This window comes from Dromiciops gliroides, chromosome 2 (genome assembly GCF_019393635.1).
Source record: "Dromiciops gliroides isolate mDroGli1 chromosome 2, mDroGli1.pri, whole genome shotgun sequence".
In the NCBI taxonomy this organism is placed as follows: Eukaryota; Metazoa; Chordata; class Mammalia; order Microbiotheria; family Microbiotheriidae; genus Dromiciops; species Dromiciops gliroides.
Window position 1 is genome coordinate 573,193,632 of NC_057862.1, and position 23,584 is coordinate 573,217,215.

The window sequence follows — 23,584 nt, forward strand, 5'->3', positions numbered from 1 at the left end:
GTTACGGTGATAGGATTCCTGTTCACTACACGTGGGAGTATATGGCCACTGAGGTCTTTGAAAGGTTGATTGAAAAAATGGGGGGTGTGGGGGGAACTGAACCAGAGGTATAGAGGATATGGAGAAGAGAGTTTCAAAATCTGTGTACACAGAAAACATACTAATCCAAGTGAAATCATGAATCTTTTAATGTATCAAACAATTTAATATAAGAATTGGTTTAATATCAAAAGGATACACTGTAATAAAATAGAAATTTCTGAAAATGTGTCTAGGTTTTTCTGCAAGAATAAATTAGAAAAAAGAGTTTTAATTCTAGTCAATTGACTTTCTACTGTAGGACAAAAAAGAGCTTCCATTAGTTGCAAAATAACACAGAAACTTCTGGCTCAAATTTAAAGTGAACCAGAATTTGTAGCTTGATATCAAAAACTCCATTCTTGCAGCATCCTCACATGTACAGAGGGATGGCTGGACAGATTTCTGAACCATGGCTTAGAATGTATGTCTGACAGATTCCTCTGGAATGGAGCACACCTAACAAAGGTTAATAAGGATTAATTTGTTATGAATCTAGCAAATCCAATCAAAAGGAGTTTAGACTAACAAGGATGGGGGACAGATATATTTCATACAGATATCTTCTGTCACTTACCATAGAGAGCCACAAAGAAGGAAGAATAGCACTGAAAATGCCAAGACATTCACAGGAGACAAAATTCAAGAAAGGAGACAATAATAAAACCTATGTTCTTGAACATCTGTACACAAATGCCCAAAGTTTAGGCAAAGAACAATGGAGGAATGGATAACCTAGCCTTATATTTTACAAAAACAACTGAGGCCATTCACTGTGAATTCCCCCTTCTCCCCTCTTCTTCATCCCCTATAACTTATGTGACCTGCCTCTTTCTCCTCCTTCACCCCTGTTTCAAACCCTTCTACTTGTTCAAGTGATCCCATTCCATTTCATCTCTTCCAACATAATTTCCCTTCTGTCATCCACACTCTCACTTATTTTCAATCTCTCCCTCTCTACTAGCTCATTTCCATTTCTACTGGCCTACAAACATGTCTATGTCTTGCCTATCTTGAAAAAAAAAACTGTCACTTGATCCTTTCATCCCTGCTATCATCCTGTTTCTCATCTCCCTTTTGTAGTTATACTCTTCTAAAGGTCATCTACAATAGATGTCTCTACTTTCCTCTCTCTCTCTCTCTCTCTCTCTCTCTCTCTCTCTCTCTCTCTCTCTCTGCCTGTCTGTGTGTCACTCTCTCTGGCTGTGTCTGTCTCTGGCTGTCTGTCTCTCCCCCCCTCCTTAACCCCTTACACTCTGGTTTCTGACCTTATCATTACACCCAAACTGCTCTCTCCAAAATTATTAACGACCTTTGAGTTGCCAAATCCAATAGCCTATTCCCAATCCTCATTCTCTTTGACCCCTCTGTAGCCTTTGACACTGTTGATTGCTCTCTCCTCCTTGATACTATCTTCCCTCTAGGTTTTCAGGACATCACTCTCCCCTGGTTTTCCTCCTTCCTATTTACTTCTTGATCTCCTTTTCTGCATCCTTCTCTAAATAATACCCTCTAACCATGTGTCCCTCAGGATTCTGTCCTAATCCCACTTCTACTTCATTTAATGATCTCATCAGCTTCCACGCATTTAATTACCATCTTTATGCTGATGATTTTCAAATCTACCTAACTTGCCCCAAACTCTCTGCTGATCTCCATTCTCCCATCTCCAAATGCCTCTTAGACATCTCAATTTAGATATCCAGGATACATCTTAAACTCAATATATCCAAAACTAAACTCATTATCTTTTCCTTTGAACTCTTCCCCCTCTACCTTCCCTATTACTGTAAAAGATAATGCCATCCTCCCAGTACCTCAGGCTCACAACCTAATAGCCATCCTCAGTTCCTCATTATCTCCCACTTCCAACGTACAAGATATTGCCAAGGCCTGTCTATTTAACCTTTTTCAACATCTCTTTGCAACACTCCCTTCTTTCCTCTGATACTGGTACCACTCTAGGACAGGCCCTCATCACCTCAAGCCTGGACTATAGTAATAGCCTTCTGCTGGGTCTGGCTTCTTTAAGTCTCTCCCCACTCCAATCCATCCTCCATTCAGCCACTGAAGTGATTTTCCTAAAATACAATTATGATCATAAAACTGTCCTCCTTCAGCAATTTCCAATTGCCTCCAGGAACAGATAAAAAATGCTTTGGTTATCCTTCAAAACACTTCATAACGTAGCCCCTCTTAACTTTCCAGTCTTCTTATATCTTACTCCCCAACATGAACTCTTTGATCCAGTGATACAGGCCTCCTCCTAATTATTCTGCAAACAAGGAAATCCATCTCTCAGTTGTGGATGTTTTCTTTGGCTGTCCCCCATGCCTAGAATGTACTCCCTCCTCTGCTCCAACTACTGATCTCCCTGGCTTCCTTTAAGTTTCAACTAAAATTCCACCTTCTACAAGAAGGTTCCACAACCCCTCTTTATTCCAGTGCTTTCCCTTTTTAAATAATTTCCCATTTATCTTGTATATAGCTTTCTTTATATAGATTTGTTTACATGTTGTCTCTCCCATTAGATTGTAAGCTCCTTGTGGGATGGGACTGTCTTTTGCCTCTTTTTGTATCCCCAGTGCTTAGCACAGTGCCTGGCACATAGTAAGCACATAATAAATGTTTGTTGAATTTAATACAAAAGCATGACACATTCCTTTAAAAGTATCACCAGTATGCTCAAGCTAAAATGATCTGAAGCTGTCAATGAAATCACCTGGGCAACAAAAAAGGGTTTTTTGTTTGTTCTTAAGGTATTCTGAAGGAAGTAAGGAGGATAGAAGAAGGGATAGGACCACTGCTTAGGGTAGAGGCAATGATGATTAGTAATGAGAAAGAAATGCCAGAGCTGTTTAATTCATACTTAACCATTACGTAACTCTTCTGTCCAGTTTAGGATTATATAAACTAGAGGGAAGTGGAGAATTCAAGATGATTTGAAGTGACATTAAGAGATTATCATGCACACATTTTTAAATTGTTAACTTGTTAAACATGGCAAAAAAAAATGTCAAAAAGATTGACCACAGCAGCTAACATTGCAGTTCTATCTCTATAGATATGAGGAAAGCAGCTTGGTATAGCATAATGAGCAATGAACAAAAGTTAGGAGACTTCAGTTCCAATCCAGTCCCTCCCACTAAGGATATATGTGTCTTCCAACAAGTCACTTTACCCTTCTTGGGCTTTTTTTCTTCATATGTATAATGAGAGCACTGGATAACATTATTCTGTACCATTTTGTGAATCTCAGATTTAGTTTGGATTGGTAAGAATGTTAAGATCAGGGCTAATTACTTGGCATCTACTTTCTCTGCCAATCAAGATGATATTAAGACTAGAAATATCAGAAGAGAGATGGCTAATGGGGAGTTTATACCTAGGTGAGAGAGCTCTAGCCTCCTCTGTAGGAATTTAAGTTACCAATTATTATTTCTTAGGAAAAGAAAATGAAATAACTGGAAGAAATGATTCCTGAGTCTTATCAATGATTTTCTGAAAGCTTCTGGGAAAATGGCAGAATAGTAGTACTGATGAAGAACAATTTTGTGAATTTTTTTTTCAAATGAAGAGATATGCATTCTATAATCTCTACAGCAATTAGCTTGATTTTGATTCTTGGAAAAGCTATTAATTACCTGTCCTTCCTTCCCTCTTCTGCGTGTATTTCTGTGTGTCTGTCTATCATCGATCTATCATCATCATCTCTCTCATTGATTTTTGGTTGGTAAAGTTCCCTTTTCATACACATAGCTTTTTAAACAAATTATTCTTTATTCCTTATGAGAATTTCTTCTCTTTGTGTGCTTTAGAGCTTCTTATCCTTCCTGGCCTGACTTTCTTATAAAATTGGGGGTGGGGGTTTAAGGGTAGTAGGGCGGGGGTGAGGACTGAAGTAGGAATTGCAATCTATTCTTTTTCTGAATCTTACATACAGTTTAGGATTATACAATTTTAAGGGAAATGAAGAATTCAGGATGATTTGAAGTGACATTAAGAGACTATTATACATGCATATATTTTAATCATCAAATGTGGCATAGAAAGATGTCAAAAATCTTGACCATACAACCTAACAATTGCAATTATTTCTCTAGAGACATAAGGAAAGCAACTTGGTGTAGCATAATAAGTAGTGAGCAAAAGTCAAAAGATTTCTATTCCAATCAAATACTTCCCATTAAGAATCCACATATCTTCCAACAAGTCACTTTACCTTGCTTGAGTTGTTTTCTTCATTTGGAAAATGAAAGGAATGGGTGAGATAATCTTGCAGCATTCTATGAATCTCAAATTCAGTTTGAATTGGGGACAGTTTTTAAAACAAGGTTAATTATAAATAATAATAATAATAATCTGAAAATATAACTTTTATGGAGAAAAATCTTGTACATATATATTTGATAAAATATAGTTTTAATATAAATTTTATTTGTGTATTATTTTTACCCTTTTTTACTGATTCCGTTTGCTTTTGCTGCAGTCATTTCAGGGGTAAGGGAAATCTTTTGGGAGAAATAACAGTTATACTGGACAGAATCTGACCACATATACAATAGCTTGTCTAAGTATTATTTTCTTCTCTGCCATAAGGAAAGAGGAATTTTTCATTATCTCCTCCCTCAATCCTCCATTGCTTTTTTCAATTATTTAAGTTTTAACTTACTTTTAGTGGTCTTTTAATTTACACTGCTGTAATCACTGGGCATGAGGCAGCTAGGTGTCTCAGTGAATAGAGTTGTGGATGTGGATTGAGGAAGATCTGAGCTCAAATATGGCCTCATACAAGAACTAGCTATTTGACCCTGGGAAAGTAACTTAACCTCTGTTTGCTTTAATCCACTGGAGAAGGAAATGGCAATCCATTTCATTATATTTGTCAAGAAAACCCATGAATAGTATGGTCCTTGTGGTCATGAAGAGTCAAATACAAGGAATGACTGAACAGTATCAGTCACTGTGCATATTGAATTTAGATTCTCATTTCACTCTTCATCAATTCATACTACTCTTCCCAAGTTTCTCTGAATTCCATACATACACACATATATACACATATACACACATATATAATTTCTTATTCTACAATAATTGGTTGTTATATTTGTATACCAGTTTTCCCTAGATATTTCCAGATGGATGAGCAACTACTTTGTTTTCCATTCTTTGTTGCCATAAAGAATGATGCTATGAATATTTTTAAATATAACAGACATTTGCTTCTGTCTTTAAATTCCTTGGAGTATGTACCAGTAATTGGATCTATGGCTCAAAGGGCACAGGCAGTTCAGTCATTTACTTTCCTACTTCCAATTTTATGTACAGAATAACAGGACCAATTCAAAGCTAAACCAACAGTGTGACTGTTTTTTCCAAAGCTCACTCAATATTGACTATTATGATTATTGTCAAGAGCAAAGGATAACAAATAGATGACTGGAGTGCTCTATTTCTACTCTCACTATGTCAAGAAAAATTACAAACAATGGGACTCCCTGTCCTGAAATTTTTAGAGGAAATGGATAAGATCCTCAAAGGATAGGCAGACATAGATAGATCACAATATGCATTATTGAAGGTAGCTCCTGAACTGAACATCTGTGAGGATCCATTTGAGTGTTTTAGTTGAGAGTAGCCAAAATATAAAGTGAATTGATACAGATATAACATCAAGAGCAACTTCACAATATAATATATTCTAATGATACATATAGAATTTTAAAAATAATTTCAAACTATAAATGACCATATAAAACATTTTACAAATCACCAATTATAAGAAAATAAAAATTAAACAGTGATATTCTACTTCACGCTTAGCAAATTGACAAAGATGATAACAATCATAACATTCTTTATTTAGACTTTAAAATAAATGTAAATTTAGGTTCTTTAGACTTCATAAGAGGCTCTGTGTTTCTGTTTGTTCACACCTACCATGTAGCTTTCCAATATGCTCTGTATGATGCTAAACTTTGTGATTCTTCAAAGGAAGTGGTTGAACTAACAGCAACACTGGTCAAAAATGTTTTCATTAAAAAGATGGGTGTTTGTTATCATAGGAGGCTTTGGATCTGTAAAAGTGCCTTGCATTTCGTAAGTGCAATCCAGTGTGCCCTATTTCTTTTCCACTCTGGATCCACTCAGCTCATGATCCATTTGGACTTCCTCTTTCAGGAATACATACTATTGGATATGCTCTACAATTTGTCCATTCTTCATCCATTTGTTCTTTCTTCTATGGATTTACAAAACAAACTCTTTTGTATGATAGCGGCCAAGTTGTTCTGCAGTGTTTTGGGGCTTGATACAATAAATACAAGGTCATTCATAAATAGAAACATTTAGAGGATTTCATCATCCATAGGGAATGCTTCCTTGACATGTACCCTGTACTGGAACACCTTCATCAAAGTGAACAAGAATTTTGATAAGCATGCATTTACCTGAACGATGTCTTCCTTCATCATTATCAAGTCACTGAACTGAATAGTCATTTCTATTGGTACACCTTCCAATGAATTGTGAGTTATCTTGATATATAGATGGAAATCATCATGTTGTAAAAGAGTCAAATGCATTTATGTAATCAACAAAGAATAAACATAATGGGATATTACATTCTCTGCATTTTAGTCAATTAAAATGTGGAATATCATTTGCAAAAGCCTGATTATTTTCTACTAATACTCCCACCAAGAATATCTTGCATCAATGTATAGATAAATTATGCTCATAATATTGTGCATACATGGCAAAATAGGCATATAGGTCAGTGTTTGTTGATGTTTTCTTGATCACTATTTTTGAAAGCAATAAATTCTGAGATTATTTCATGAATATGAGAACTTTCTCTCCTTTGGATACTTTGCAAATTGGTTCCAAAATACTCACATAGTTTTCTTATGTATACACTTGATCCAATCTGACATTTTCCTTTACCTCTTTAGTGCCACTTCTACTTTGCTATTAAGCATCTCAGATACTGTCAATCAATAAATATTTATTAAGTGCCTAGTATGTGCCAAACCCTGTGCTAAGTGCTTGGGATAGGGGAAAAGAAGAGGCAAAAGATAGTCCCTGCCATCACAGAGCTATCTAATGGAACAAACAACAAGCAAACAAATATGTACAAATAAGTTATGTGAAGGAGAAACAGGAAATGTTTAAGAGAGAGGACTGGAGGCTGCAGAGACCAGGAAATATCTCATGAGGAAAGTCATACTTGAGCTGAGTCTTGAAGGAAACCAGAAACTCCGAGGGAGGAGGTGATAAGAGACTACATTTTAACATTAGAGACTTATTGTGCAAAGGCCTTGATATGGGAGAGAGAGCATTTTGCATAAAGAACAGCAAAAAGGCAGGGAGTTATGGGAAGTAAATTTTAAGGGAGGAACTAATTTGTAAAAAAGTTGAAAAGGTAGGAAGAGGGTCAGATTTTAAAGATCTTTAAATGCCAAAGAAGAGTTTATATTTGGTCTAAAAGATAAGAGGAATACACTAGGGTTTATTGAGATGTGAGGAGGTTTATTGAGGAGTGACATGGTCAGACCCGCACTTTATGAAAACCACTTTGATAGGTGATTGGAAATGGGTTGGATTGAGGAGAGATGAGAAAGGAAGAACAATTAGGAGGTTGTTGCAATAGTCTAGAAAATAGGAGATGACAGATTTAACTGAGATGATGGGTGTGTGATAAAGAATTGAGAGAAATACAAGGGAATTTATAAGGGAATGGCTTGTGCAGAAATAATAATTGAACCTGATATGGTCACTAAGTGAAATAATATAGAAAGAAAATAAAAGGACCCAAGGAAATACCTTTAGCTACACCTAAAGTTAATAGGCATGGTGTCAATGTCTTCAGTCAGCAAGAGTTTCAGATGCTTGTGTGTGTGTGTGTGTGTGTGTGTGTGTGTGTTTTTGTTTGTGTGTAGGATCTAAAGAGAAGAGGGCCCCTGAGATGAGGAATACTCCAAGAAGAGAGGGTGGCAATATCAATTAATGCAGAGAAGTCATGAGGAGGAGGATTAAGAAAAGCACATTAGTTTTGGCAATTAAGAAGATATTAGTTGGGGCAGCTAGGTGGCACAGCGGATAGAACGCCGACCCTGGAGTCAGGAGTACCTGAGTTCAAATCTGGTCTCAGACACTTAACACTTACTAGCTGTGTGACCCTTGGCAAGTCACTTAACCCCAATTGCCTTACTAAAAAACAAGAAGATATTAGTAACTTTGTAGAAAGTGGTTTCAGTTGAGTGATAAGTTAGATTTCATAAAGTTTAGAAGAGAGTGAGGGAGGGGAAGAAGAGGCAATAGGTATAGACAACTTTGGGACTGAGAAAGGGAGGAAAGATATGGAAAAAGAATTCATGTGATTTTTTGCAAGGGTTATTTTTTTTTAAGATTGGGGAGACTTGGTAGTGTTTGTTGGCAGGAAGCAGAAAATTAAGATGCGATGATAACTGGAATAATCTTCTAGGAGATGTAATCAATGGTTCTCTAGTAATTTGTTTGTCAAACACTGGGTTATTGTTTTAAACTCCTCTTTCTTAGTTATCAAGTTTGTTCCACTGATCTACTTTTCTGTTTTTTTTTTAATCAATACCAAATAATTCTGATTACAACTATTTTACAATGTAATTTGTCCAGTAAAGTTAGGCCTCCTTTATTTGTGTGTTTTTTCTCTCATTTTTTCCATTGAAATTCTGGGAATTTTTTTCTTCTGAATCAATTTTGTTACTATTTTGCCTGCTTCTAGAAAATATCACCTTGGTAATCTGATTGATATAGCACTAATGTAATATGATCAGTTTAAGTGTATGATGAAGTTTTAAATATGTAAACATGATGATTCACATCCTATAATAGCTTTTTAAGGACTGAACTTCTTTGAATAAGTCAAGAAGGGAATGATTGAATATCCTAGCAAGCTAATGGTGCTTCTAGAGGTTTTGAAGAACTAAAAGAACTTCAGTAGTAAAGAATCCAACAATTTGACCATTAAGAAATGAGACTAAAGGATCCGGAGGGCTTAAAGGAAAAAGATCCTTGTGCCTAGACCATAGGGCACCAGGGGAGGAAAGTAATACCAAAAGGACTTTTGTACTCTCACTACCACCACTGCAATTGACCATGTTATTGATGAAACTGAACCACTAGCAGATAACACATCTAGCCAGGAGCAGTGAAAGACATACTAAGGACTGTTGTTGTTGTTGTTGTTGTTGTTGTTGCTGCTGCTGCTGCTGTTGCTGTTGCTATTGTTCAGTCATTTCAGTCATGTCCAATTCTTCATGACTTGATGAGAGGTTTCTTGGCAAAGATGCTAGAGTGGTTTGTCCTTTCCTCTTCCAGCTCATTTTACAGATGAGGAAACTGAGGTAAACAGGGTGAAGTGACTAGCCCAGGGTCCCATGCCTTGTAAGCATTTGAGGCCATACTTGACTGTCTTTCTGGCTCCAGTCTGCTGTTCTATCCTACATGCTACTTAGCTGCCCCTGATGATATTCAAAAATACAAAAGGCTATTCACCCAAGGGAGGAAGCAGTTTCAGGCAGTATGATCCCTCATGGCAAAGATGATGATGGATACACATTCTAACTTCAGAATCCAGCAGAGAGCTATACTTAAGGGGAATTTAATGGTGACTGTACAAAGGAAGAAAAGGACAATTAGGGATTGTGAGTTGTTCCTTTCCCACATGTTTACTTTACAAGTGTGCTTCATTAGATTCATAGTGAGCCCAGTCTCCTCAGTGACTTTGTGAGGGCAACAGAAGAGGATATCCCAGTTTGGAAGGAATATTTTATAATGGCTTATACTATACCACCTTAGTAAATGACTTTTGTTTAAAAACAAATGACAACCTAATTAAGTTTGGCCAGTTATCATTCAGAAATACACTGATGGGGACTCATAAGTCAAAACTAGAAATCTAACCATTCAGGGTTATCCCTAGACTACTGATTAGCCATAGTAACTATCCTTTAAGACTTGCAATTTGCAAGTTCAAGCACTAGTTGGATGAGTAACAGTGTCACACTCTTCTGAAGTTTTTCTGATTTTGTTTTCCTTTTAAGAGAACTTGTTTATCTTAGTAAGGGCTAAGCTAGAAACCCCATTTGGATTGTTCTGTGCCATAGTAGGGATCCTTCTAGGAAATTTCAAGTGTCCTGTGATAAAGGGACCTACGGGAAATTTATGCCTGGGCCTCTTCTGGGCTAAATGTATGTATGAAAAATATCTCAGGAGGCATTTTGTTGTCCTCTGTATGGAAATGGATGCTTGGAAATGTTTTATTCAAATGTCTAGTTGAATGGCTCATTTCATTAAGGACACTTGGTTCCTCACTTGAGAAAGTGACTTCTAGTTAACTCAAGGTCCCTCATAACTGGGGGAAGTACTCCAAGTGCTCTGGTAACTCCTTAGAGACCAGGCTTTCTCTCTGAGAGGGATGATGCTTGTTTTTTATTTTATTTTTATTTATATTTGCTCTATTGTCTTTGGTCCTGAAAGCACAAACACAGGCAATGAGCAATAGAAATTTTATAAAATGATATCTGTTGGTTGTTATGTTACCATGATCACCATCTGTTCAGAAGTATGTAAATATTAATTTCCATTTGTTTATGAATTATTTCATGTAGATATTTTTCTGAAACTCTTTAGAAAATATCACTGGGAAAGATGGTAAAAAAAGGATAATGCCTGAAATCTCCCAAAGTTACTAGGAAAATATGGAGAATTTTGGACCATGGGCTTTGCCAAAAGCACTACAGATTAATTGCTGAGGACAGAAAATGGGGTAAGGGTAGAGGAGAGTGCAAGAGGAATTTTCTGTACTCCCACTTCAATTAATATAATGTAACCATTGTAAGGCATGATCAAGTTTTAAATGTGTAAAATATGGAGACTCATAAATGACAGCACTAAAAACTCAGCTACACAGTGTTAATCCCCAAATCTGGTGATGAAGTAGTGGACATGCTCAGGAGACTACAACATGAGCATAAGTATGACTTGAGGGGGCGGGGGAGGGAGTAGCCCTGAAGGGATAATACGGTGACTTATTGAGCAGGTACAGTTTAAATTCCTAATCTCAGGTTCCCTGCCTCCTCTCCTATTCTGTTGCTTATGTTATGCTTTTCAAAGATTTAACTTGTCTCCTTAAGCATATCCTCCATCCATTCCCACCAATTAATATGGTCCACCCCCTGAGAAGGTTAAATAAAATACAAATTATATAAGTAGGAAACATGTTGGGAAGCACTGCTCCAGAGTAATGCTAGACCTACAGAAATCTAATCAGTCAAGTTCTAGAAAAAATACCCTTTACTTAACAACATTATTGAACAAGTGCTTGCCATCAAGACTGTTTCCACTTTGAGAAACCGATGTATGACATTTGCAAAAACTCCAGAAAATACACTTGTATTTATGCTTGCTACATGGCCTTATAGTACCTTTTCTGTAACTCACCTAAGAAAGAAGAATTAATATTACTTTCCCCTTACCTCTTTCTCATAGAGATATACTGAAGATAAACTCAGTTTTCTGAATTAATAAAATATGTTCTTTGAGCTACTAAGTATCCATTCTTCCTAAACACAAGGTAACCAAGCTACCATAACTAGTTCAGGTAAGAACCATTTCTTTTACAAATGGATCCATTTTACTGCTTGATCCCATAATTGTAGTTGGAAAGAAAAGAAGCAAAATTTAACCAAACATGGTGAATTAATTCAACCCTTGAAATTAAAAACAGATGTAGATTTCTAGAAATTCTACTTTAATGCTAAAAACATATTTTAATATGACTTTCTTATTTACATTAAATCGCTTTGTGTCTGGATAAGTGTGTAAATTGAAATGTGACACTTTCTATACTATTGCAAATATGTATGTATGTATCAGTGTTTATTTTTTCAGAGATTAAATCATATAAATATGTCTAAGACATAATGAATATCAGACATCATGCCTCAAAGAAATCAGGACATGAACCAAGAAGAATTTTAATAAATTTGGTCTTTTTTATTATATTTTGATAAAAATCATTGGGTTTACTTGATTATGAGTATATTTGGTTTTAGGTAAAATTTTTATAGCCAAGTGATCTATAGAGACACATGGCACTGATTGGCGATTATATGTTGGTAGATAGAAGCAGAGTTAGAACACCAAGAGATGATGATGCTTTAGAAAAAGTACATGCAGTTTATGATTTTATGTAAAAAGCTCATTAAACCTAATTAATTAAGCCTAAGCTCTGTCAACATGGTAACTAATATTTTAGATTACAAATACTGCTTATTTAGGCAGATGTCTATAGAATTAGTGAACTATTCACATGTGAATCCTATTCCATTTTCCACTGGCACTATCTGTGCAGGGTAAGTGTTCCCTTATCAGAATTGTTTCTTATTAAGTGTAGGTTACTGGGTTCAAAGTTAGAAAGCAAAATGTTCCAGTCCCATGTAAATGTAGCTGCTGGTATAAATGATCAGATCTTTATTTACCAAAAGAATAAACTTTAAAGTAGAAAAAATTATACTATTATAATGATAATTATGGACCATTAATCTTTTTTTTTTATAGTGAGGCAATTGGGGTTAAGTGACTTGCCCAGGGTCACACAGCTAGTAAGTGTTGTCTGAGGCCAGATTTGAATTCAGGTACTCCCGACTCCAGGGCCGGTGCTCCATCCACTTCACCACCTAGCTGCCCCGGACCATTAATCTTTATGTATTAAAGATAGTAAATGGGATTTCAGGGGATGATAATGTAGAAGTGCCTTCAATATAGTGTTAGAAAATAAATACATATTTCAATAAGGTCATAGAATTAATCCATGTTTTTACACCAAAAAACATACTTTAGGCAATGTCACAACACTGTATTATTGGAGTTAAGTTTAAATCTTTCTGGTTCCAAAATGTTTGTCACATATGCTGGCTTTCCCAGACTTCATTTTTTTTTGGGGGGGGGGCAGGGCAATTGGGGTTAAGTGACTTGCCCAGGGTCACACAGCTAGTGTTAAGTGTCTGAGGTCAAATTTGAACTCAGGTCCTCCTGAATCCAGGGCTGGTGCTCTATCCACTGCGCCACCTGGCTGCCCCCCACCCCAGACTTCATTCTAAGGTGACTAGACACATATGATTTAGTGGGAAATGGGTAAGCAGCAATGAAATCAAAAACCACCATCAACTAAATCCTATTAGCTTCTTCATTCCATGTTGGTCATTTATTCCAGTTTTCTTGCTCCTTTTCTAGTACTGATTCTGAAACTTCATACCCATTCAGCTCACTCAACTTTCAGCTCTGCTCCAATGTTAACCTTGTCATTGACTCTCAGCATTGTTTCATTTGGGATATTGTCCTGAAAAATCACATCTAATACAAAAGTCATAGTCATGGTTCGGTGGCTAAGCTGAGAAGATTCCAAGTCTCTATACAGTCTTGCTATTTTCTTACTTTGGCTTCTGGGGACTATTTGCCTGAAGGGCATAAATATAAATCTACATTCAAAAACATTTTTTATTCCTGAGTAAGGAGGTGGCTCTGGTAATTAGAGATACTATAGAACCCTTTAGAATGTTAGTTCACTCTTGACATGAAGGCCTAATTCTAGTTTCTTTTTCTTTCATAAGATCCCATCAAAATATCAAGTAACTAAAATAGGAATAACAGATCATTTTAAAAATTACTTTATTTGGGGGCAGCTAGGTGGCACAGTGGATAGAGCACCGGCCCTGGAGTCAGGAATACCTGAGTTCAAATCCAGCCTCAGACACTTAACACTTACTAGCTGTGTGACCCTGGGCAAATCACTTAACCCCAATTGCCTCACATAAAAAAAAAAAATTACTTTATTTGAATAACAGTGGGTTTGTTTTATTTTGTGGAATTATATATGTGGAATTCTATTATATTTATTATGTAGAATCCTTTTCTTTTAAACACAAATTGATAGATCTAGACATGGAAGGGGCTTTTAAGGTAGGCTAATCTAATCCACTCGTTTCACAATTGAGAAAACTGAGGCTGAGTTGTCACTTCACAGAATTATAAGATTAGGAATTTAAAGCTAGAGGAACCTCTAAAAGTGATCTTGTCCAATCCCATTATTTTATAGATGAGGACACTGAAGCTCCTTGGACTTGAATTGCCCAAGATAACACAAGTAGTAAGACACAGAAATAGAATCTGAATTCAGGTACTCCAATTCAAAATCTATCTGTTCCACTACACCATTTTGCCTCAAAAAGAAAAGATAAAAAAAGTCAGATTGTCCATGGTAACTCTCTAAGGCTATATTATGTCTAGGTGTTGATTTGTATTAGTGGAAAGAGTTTCTACAAGGAGTTCCCCAGACTTATGAAATCAGTGGTTAGGACCAAAAGAAAGTAAAAATGTCATATATAAAATTGTACACTTGAGCAGAAGTGATCATTTCATTACTGAAATACATAATAATCATTCAGCATTATATTGAGCTTGGTTCTCCTCTTCACAACCAAAAGTTGCCATCACAGTCTATGGAGTATCAATGAAAGACACTCTTAAGGAATTTGATAAAGGGTAGAGGTGAGAAGCATTTATGATTGGACAAAAACCTATCCTAGAGCTTCTGAACACTATAGTAGTTGGAATGTTTTCCAACTTTTCCAGCTTTTGTTAAAGCTGTCACTGCCCACCCCCAATTTTTGTGCATAGACCAGCTAATTTTAGAGTGGAGAAAAAAGGGGCCAAAGGGCCCTACAGCAAAACTGCTAATTATAGAATCATAACTCTCAAACTCCTCATAATTGCTGATATACACATAGCCCTTTGAATTCTACAAAACATTTGGCATCCACTGTTTCCTTTGATTTTTATATGTTCGGTGGGTAATTTGTGTAGGAACAAATCTCAAACTCAAGTTCTCTGACTCCAGGTCCAATACCTTTGCCTTGTGCCACAATCCCTTGCCTATTCACTTTGTAATCCCATTTGTGCCTTATCACAGCTTAGCATGTTCCCAGACATAAAGTATCTTGACCCATGATAAAGGTGGAGATTGTTCTCCCCTAATAGTCCCATATAAATCTAGCCACTCTGAGAACACACAAGTCAGCTAACCCTCATCCATCACTCAGAAAATCAAAGTGATAATATACCAATATTAAATAATAGTTATAGCAATGGGAAATATTTTTTCAATATTGATAGAGCAAGACAACTTTGGGGTTATCATTCCTATTTACTTGAGACCAATCATATTTTATTAAGCTCTCACCATGCCTAAGTTTAAGAGAAGGAAAAGAAGATATGATTATACCTATAGTGTATTCACATATATTATAAGTTATGAGGTTTTTATAGGACCTTCATATAGATATCATATAACACATTCCACTCATTTTAAAGATGATGAAAATTAAGCCTGAGAGAGGGGAAGTGGTTTGTCCAAGGTCAAAAATCAAAAGCAAGTCTTCTAATTCCAAACAAATCCAGTCTTCTATATAAATCTCATGCTAGTCAGACTTGAATTATCCTAAAATTGCCAGGATCTGAAAGGATCATCCATCTCATACTACATAACTGTGGATATCCCAAAAAGCCCTTTCTTGGGCACCCTTTTCTCTCTCTCTCTCTCTCTCTCTCTCTCTCTCTCTCTCTCTCTCTCTCTCTCTCTCTCTCTCACACACACACACACACACACACACACACATTTTCTTTATTTCATCAGCTCCCAAGAATTCAAATAGAGAGAGGCAGTGTGGTACGATGGATAATGCACCGTATTTGAAGGAAGGAAGACATAAATTCAAATCCTACCTGGTCAGTTACTGGTTGAGATGGGGGTGGGGAGAGTTAATGATAGTCATCTTCAAGTATATGCGGCACTAGATAGTCACTGAGGTCTAGGCCTGTACACTAGGTCCCTAACCACCTACTCTAAATCTATTATTTTATCATCCTAAATCTCCCAGATTCACACTAGTCTCTCTGCTAGGCTCTAATCCTGCATCACCAACAGACTGTTGGATATCTGCAAATAGATGTCTCATAGGCATCTTAAACTCAACATATCCAAAACAAAATTCATTCTCTTTACTCCATTTTTCCTCCAAACTTCCCAATTTCTCTTGATATAACCTCTCTACCCTGGCAGTTACAAGAGGCCATGGAGTCATCTTTGGCTCTTTAATCCCCCCCCCAAAAAAAAAATAAGAGTTTCCAAGTCCTGCCAATTCTACCTCTATATCTCTTTCACCCACTTCCTCTCCACTCAAAATCATTCTGTCATCACCTCTTGTCTGCTCTATTACAAGAACATCCTAATTTCCCTTCCTGCTTCCAGACTTTCCTTTCGTCAATCCATGTTCCACACAGCTGCCAAATCATCATTCCAAAAGCATAGGTCTGACCATGTTCCACCCCTGCTCAAGAAGCTTTAATTGCCTTTCAGGGAAAAAAATAAGATTCAATTGTTTTTCATTTAAAGCCTGCAGCTTCACCATCCACACTCAACTGAACATCATTCTCCCTCATAAGGCCTACATTCTAGCAAAAACTGCCCTAATTACTGTTCCCCAAACCGAGCATTCAAATCTCCAGCTGAAGTGTCTTTACATAATCTGCCCTCCATGCCATGAGGTCTTTCCTGAACCCCCTCACAATCTCCCATGTACAAAATTACATTTCTTTGTATTTGCTTTGTCTGCATTATACATTTATTTATTTGTATACATGTAGTTTCTTACCAGTAGACCCTAAACTCTTTTAGGACAAGGACTGTTTTATTTTTTTTTTTGCATTCTCAAAGCCTAATATGATATCTTTCACCTAGTGAGAGATTAATAAATGAATTGAACCTTGTGAAATATCCTTTGCAAAACCAGGAGGCCAGCAATAGGAATGAAGACAAATACTATGCACTGAAAGCTGAGGAAAGGGGCAAAAGGATTCACTGACACCAAGTGAGGGCATTTGCATCGAGCTTCAGTGGAATATAAATTGAGGAATTATTAGAGGTGATGCCTACTTAACACATTATAATAAAAGAAGGAAACTTTACACCTCTCCAAAGAAGGGCTTTTCATTGGCAGGTGCTAATTTGTTTTTGTTTGACATGTAAATAAACGTGTTCTTTGAAGCTGATGAACTGTGTTCATGGAAGGAAAATTATTGACAGCATACTGATTAGTATCATGCAGTGAAGTTTCAAGATTTGGAGGGGGTACAATAATCTTACCATATCACTCTATTGCTAAAGAACCTTTAGTAGAGGGGCAGCTAGGTGATGCAGTGCATAAAGCACCAGTCCTAGATTCAGGAGAACCTGAGTTCAAATCCAGCCTCAAACACTTGACACTTACTAGCTGTGTGACCATGGGCAAGTCACTTAACCCTCATTGCCCTGCAAACCAAAACAAAACAAAAACATAAAGAAACTTTAGTGGCTTAATGGTGACATTGGGACCAATACATGCTCCTGTACTTGCCACTTACAACCCTTTACAATCTGTCTGTCATCAAGGTGGCACAGTGCCAGGTCTGGAATAAGAAAGACTCATCTTCCTGAGTTCAAATCTGGCCTCAGAGAGTTACTAGCTGTGTGATATTGAGCTAATCATTTAAACCCTGCTTGCCTCAGTTTCCTCACCTGTAAAATGAGCTAGAAAAGGAGATGGCAAACCATTCCAATATCTTTGCCAAGAAAACCCCAGATGGGGTCATAAAGAGTCTGACACGACTGAAATGACTTGGACAACATCGACAATAACAATCTGTTTGCAATCTACCTTTCCAAGCTGATTTCACATTATTCTCATTCACATACTCTACATTCCAGCCAAACTGCCCAACATGCAACTGTTCCCTGAACTGAACATTCCATCTCCTGCTCTAGGCTTTTGGACATGTTGTTCCCATGCTAGAAGGCACTCCCTCCTCACCTCCACATCTTAGGATCTCTAGGTTCCTTCAGTTGTCAGCTCATGTGCCCCTTGTTATGAGAAATCTTTACTGATCTACTTCCCTAGTGCTCCTTCTAGCCTCAAACCAACATGGGGTACATATGTCTGCTTATGTGTTGTATCTTTGCAGTAGAATATCATAGGATTTAGGAATGGAAAGGATCTTTAACTAGTTCAACCTCTTCATTTGATGAAGGAAGAAACCATGCCTCATAGAGAAATTAAATGATTTGTCCAACATCAGAAATACTGTAAATTGCAGAACCAAAATTCTGACCTAGGTCTGCTCACTCTAAGTCCAGCACTCTTTCCATTGTGTTTTATTGAGAGGAGGGATCCTTTTTTCTTGTTCTGATACTCTAATGGTCCAGTACAGTGGTTTGCACATAGTAATCTCCTAATGAATACTTGTTGGTTTGCTGTGCATTAGACTTGATTCCAAGTGTCCCTTGGAAATCTTTGGTAAAGTTCTCTCTGAGCAAACTAATGCCTATGTTAAAAAATACAACTGGAAGAAGTTTCCTCACTATGTGGTATGAACTTGTACCAACTCCACCTATGGTTGAATCACCCCTTCAGAGGCAGTCAGGGAGAAAGTATTCCTTGTATATATGTGCTTATCCTGTCATAGATGAAATTTTGGACTACAGGAAAATGTATTCTGATCTTTTGAATCAATCCATCCATCACCAAGCATTAAATAAATACCTACCATGTGGTAGGGACTATGCTAGGTCCAGGGGTCACAAAAATAAACAAAAAAAAATTTAAATCCCTGCTTGTAATAACCAGAAAAAATGGCTGTGGTGCTTAAATTGTGTTTATATATATATGTTTATATATATATATATATATATATATATATATATATATATATATATATATATATATATATATATATATATATATATAGGGTTTAGGGATGTATCATATAAACTCATTATACCTCCCACATATTGTTCAGAAAATTGGGCTAATTATTTTGGGATAACACCAAGCAGTTTGGAGGACATGATGGCAACCATTACAATCTGGAAAAGTTAGAGATCTTTAGTTATTTCAAATATTTAAATATTTACATCTTGTCTCTTCCAACTAGATGGGAAATCCTCAAGGGCAGGGATTTTCTATTTGCCACAGTACTTGGGTATCCTGTTTAAATGTAAAGAGATAGTTCAAATAACTTCTCAAGGTTCCTTCCTTCCTTATAATTCTATTGTTCAGGATTCTGAAGTCAAATTTCTAATGAGATTTTTATTTTCACAAGCAATTGCTAAGGAATTTTGTTTCTGAATTAAGCCTGTAGGAAAAGAGCTCATACTGTCACAAAAGATCCCTGGAGAAGTAAAAAGATTCCTTAGAGTTTATTACAATTTTGAAGAATTTCCATGTTTTCATGTCCTCTGTAGGGAGATCATCAGTTCTCTAGGGGCTTCTCCAAACTCTTAAGATTTATATGCTTGACAAAATTTGTATGGGCTTCAAGGTACATTTATCATAAAGATCAAATGAGCAAAATGCAAGGTATATGGGGGAGGTGGTAAATAGAAAAGTATTATATAAATGTTAGCTATTATTTTATTACATATCTGTATGGGATTTTATATATTTAAAATATACCATCATGTGTTATATCATTTGACACAACAATTATTTTATTTTATTGATAAGGAAACTGAGGCTCAGAGAGAATTATTGGACAGGGCCAAGACTGAAGCCTGAGCTTTTCAACCCCTAGACCTGTATTTCGAGTTCAGTTACTGCAAACATATTAAGTGGTCTAATCTATGTTAATCCCAAAGGCCACTTTGATTCTCACCCTATTTTCTGGTGGAAAAGATAAAGACTGGGGTTAGTAGCTTATATCGAACACAGGAATGAACAGAGTAACTCAGAAATACTGGACTACTCATGGTCCAGAAAACACCCATAAATCAGTCCTGGATCCACAAAGGGAATTAAGGGGAGGTGAGCTCTTCACCTAACAAATAAGAATGAGACCCAAAATGGAATGGAATTTCACACAGCTAACTAATGGCAAAGGTAGGGCTAGAAACTAAGACCTCTCTAATCAGAACTGAAAAAGCACATGTGTGCTCACTAGGCAAGGTTTTCAGAGTTGTTCATCCTCTGTGTTGCTGTCTACTACAGTCTTTTAGACTTCTTGGTAAAACACAATGAGCCATAGAGATCAGAATTTTCTGACCTCAGAAATATGTGCACTTATAAAAAGGAACATTTTTAAATGCCCTGAATTTCAGTCCCTCTATATACTGAACTCTAAGCAGTTAAGTACCTTGCTTACTCTTAGTCCCAATTTTGCTATGACTGATTAGTTTTCCTGTCTTTCTACTATATCCTACTTTATCTCTGTGGTAGCATGCAAATCAAACAAGAAATCAATGGGATTTTGCATAAAGTATAGTTGTTAAAAAAACAAAGTAAAGGAATTCATAATTTACACTAAGATTCTCATCTTATTTTATGCTGCTAAACCTCTGTTACAGGTGTCTCCTCTGTATCGCTCCATACATAGTTCAGATCACACTAATTCTCTGTCAAGTGGGGCTGAATGTGAATAAAAATCTTTATGGAAAAGATCAGTTTTATTGATAGACTTGTTGACACTGACAAAATATCTACTGGGTTTTTTGAACATGTTGATTAGAAATTATTTATGTACCCCACCCCCTAAAAGAAAAGCCTGTCCATCAGGATAAGGGAGTTGAAAAGATATACAGTTTTTGTTCTTTTCCTGTTGCCTTTGATAATAGACAAGGAAACAGTAGTATATAGTACCTTCTATTCATACTTCCAACTGCACAAAATATAGAAACAAATGCACTGGATTAAGTAACTGGATCCTCTACCTGGACTATCTAAATTGTTTTCACACAGAAAGAAAATGGCAAAAGAAGATTAAAAGGAAGATGTCCTGAAGGATAATTGTCTATAATTTGCTGAGTGGAAAATATTTTCAACAAGAAGAGTACACAATTGTCCTATAATTACTCCTGATTAAGAGGTGCCTCAATGGTTTGGATTTAAATATCCCTCAACCCTGGAAGTCTCATGTTTATCCCAATGAATAATTCATACCAATAAATTCTGAATGAAATCAAGGATGTAGTATTATTAAAAATTAATTCCCTATTGTCAATCCAAACTTATTTCATCAATATTATTGGGGGGGGAGGGTGTCTAATTTATGCTTTTAAGGACCTATACCATGTTTAGGTTAAGTGAAAAATTCTCATAATGCCCTGTAGGGCCCTGAAATTATGACAATTCTCTACATTCTTCCCTTTCCCTATTGTCTCCCCTACCATGCTGGACCCCCAGACACTGCAGGGTAAAACTTCACAGCAGGGTCTTTTCAAGCTGTTGCCTTAAAAGCCATGGAAGCTCTGGAAAATTAGCAAGCGGCACCTGCCAAGCCATTGGCTCTTCCCCCTAGTCAATCCACAAAATGTCACTTTATTTCTCCTTGCTCCTTCTCTACCACTAGCCTTCCTCCGGAGCCCCTACTTTCAAGAAGACAGAGACTTAAGTTTGGGAGCAAACAACCTGTGGTGTAAACAGACCGTGTCTGGTGTCAGATCACTTAAATGCGTACAATGGATCAGCTTGCCATTCTCGAATTAATAACTCAGGGCACCAAATGGTCATTTTCCGGAGGAATGATGGAGGACTTGGGAGTTGCTTTTGTGTGAGGAAAAAGAAGCTTCCTTCTCCCAATACACATTAAGTACACTTTTCTACCTGGTCAGAAGTACCACACACATCACTTTCCAAACTATAATGACCTGTCAAGGCAGTGTAAGCTTTGTCATAGATATCAGCACAGCAATTTAAAAAAATAAAAAATAAAATCCTCATCTCTTCGCTTTTTGCTCTTAAGGTTGCAAAATACTAAACATTGACAGATACACACACACACACACACACACACACACACACACACACACACACACACTGCCTGGAGTAATTTCTGCCCTTTTACTGCCTGTGCAGTTTCCAACATGTGTACTTTCTGGCACCCTTATCGATTCGCTCTGCCCATTGCATAACAACGAGTGTGTTTCTTCCCACCTTCCCCACCCCCACAACCCCCTCCCCCGCCAAGAGAGGGCAAGAGCCGAGAACTCGACAAACAGACCGTAGAGGTTACTTACATCATCCCATTTGACAAATTTGATGCCTTTCTTCAGGTTGTCGGAGACACTGACAGGTTTGAGTTGCAAAGCGTGAACTCCTGGCTGTGCCCCGGCCATTTACACACATGGAGGCTTCCCAGCAGAGGAGAAGAGACGATCCGAGAAGGGGAGAGAAGTGGGGTGAGACAGGGAGGGGGTGGGATTGGGGTTTGGGTTGGTTTAGGAAAGGGGTGGGTTCTTTTGGCTTTCCCCCCACCCCTCTTCTCTTTTGCCTCCTGTCCCTTCACGGAGGGGAAGGTGGCTCAGCGCAGGAGTGAGGAGCAGGCGGAGAAGCGTGGGTCCATGCCCTCCGTGGAAAGTGGTGTCAGTCGCCCGTCGGGGAGCAGCAGCAGATGCCGAGAAGACAAGGGCGAACGAGCGCGGAGGAGCGAGGCACGAGCCGGACACTGGGGTTTGGCTAGCGGACCAGAAGGGACAGGGCGAGAGGGAGCCAGCTGTAACCGTAGCTGCGGCTGGTGCTGCTGCTGCTGCTGCCGCCGCTGCTGCCGCCGCTGCTGCCGCCGCCGTTCCCGCTGCCGCTGCCGCTGCTGCTGCTGCTGCCTGCTCCGGCTCGGCTGGGGCTCAGGCTCCTGCTCCTCCTCCGCTGCCTCCTCCGCGACCGCCGCGGATCTGAAGAGCACCATTCAGCACATCCTATATACACAGAGGGAGTGGAGTGAGCGAGTGACACACGCTCCTGGCGTCCCCCTCCCACACCACTCTCCCTCTTTTCCCCCTCCCCTCCCCTTTCCTCTACACTCGCTGGCTCGGTCCCTCCTTTCCCTTGCCTTTCCCGGAGCCCAACTTTCTCCGCTGGGTCAGGCGAATGGAAGGAAGCAGGGGCGCAGCGGCACCTCCCGGCCTCGGAACTCCACTACAACGAGGCACTTTCTCCTTGGAAGAGACTCAGTGAGCATGCCCGGTTACCTTTCGGGGGCTAGAGGCTTGGATGCGAGGATTGAATTTCTCTGGGCTCGTTGGAAAACTGAGTAAGGAGAGGAGAGGAAGCGGGGAGATCGGCTAGAGCAGGGTTTGGGGTTTATTCTTTTTTTCCAGTTGGTTACCCCGCAATGGGATGGAGAAAGAAAGATGTAGGTTTTTGGAGGAGGTAATCCAGTATCCCCAAATGTGAAAATCTTGGTGCTGAACCCTGAAGCCTGCTACACAATAGACAGTTGTTACTGGCGGGGAAGATAGCAAGCAGCCTGGACACATGAATTGGATAAATCTCCTTAGGCTGATCTGCACCCCTGGACACCTTATCCTTAGTTTTGTGTCTGAGTACACTCAGACTACTATTTACCGCAAGAGAAAGTGGTAAATTTTGTTTGCAGGAAG

At 38.0% G+C, this 23,584-nt stretch overlaps 2 protein-coding genes across 5 annotated transcripts in view; both read right to left on the reverse strand.

The window, feature by feature from the left end:
- Window positions 1-22,394, reverse strand: part of PLCB1 (phospholipase C beta 1) — an 856,495-nt gene extending 834,101 nt beyond the window's left edge. For all 3 annotated transcript variants that reach the window (XM_043984633.1, XM_043984631.1, XM_043984634.1), the window contains exon 1: window positions 22,226-22,394. In XM_043984633.1, coding sequence (XP_043840568.1) covers window positions 22,226-22,324 — 99 coding nt within the window. In that variant the 5' untranslated portion in view covers window positions 22,325-22,394. The remainder of the gene's footprint in view (window positions 1-22,225) is intronic.
- A 115-nt stretch (window positions 22,395-22,509) lies between these two features.
- On the reverse strand, window positions 22,510-23,296 carry LOC122741297 (RNA polymerase II degradation factor 1-like). Of its 2 annotated transcripts, none has more exons than XM_043984636.1 (2): window positions 23,174-23,296; window positions 22,510-22,900 (listed from the first exon to the last, which is right to left on the reverse strand). In XM_043984636.1, exon 2 carries the CDS (start codon window positions 22,888-22,890, stop codon window positions 22,510-22,512), a length of 381 nt encoding a protein of 126 aa, XP_043840571.1. In that variant the 5' UTR covers window positions 22,891-22,900; window positions 23,174-23,296. The 2 variants fall into 2 exon arrangements, with proteins under 2 accessions (XP_043840571.1, XP_043840570.1); XM_043984635.1 differs by having other exon boundaries at window positions 23,035-23,255.
- Window positions 23,297-23,584: the final 288 nt, after the last annotated feature.

Bases quoted from the DNA above. Each gene is read 5' to 3' on its own strand.
- LOC122741297 (XM_043984636.1), bottom strand. From the start codon at position 22,890: ATGGTGCTCTTCAGATCCGCGGCGGTCGCGGAGGAGGCAGCGGAGGAG.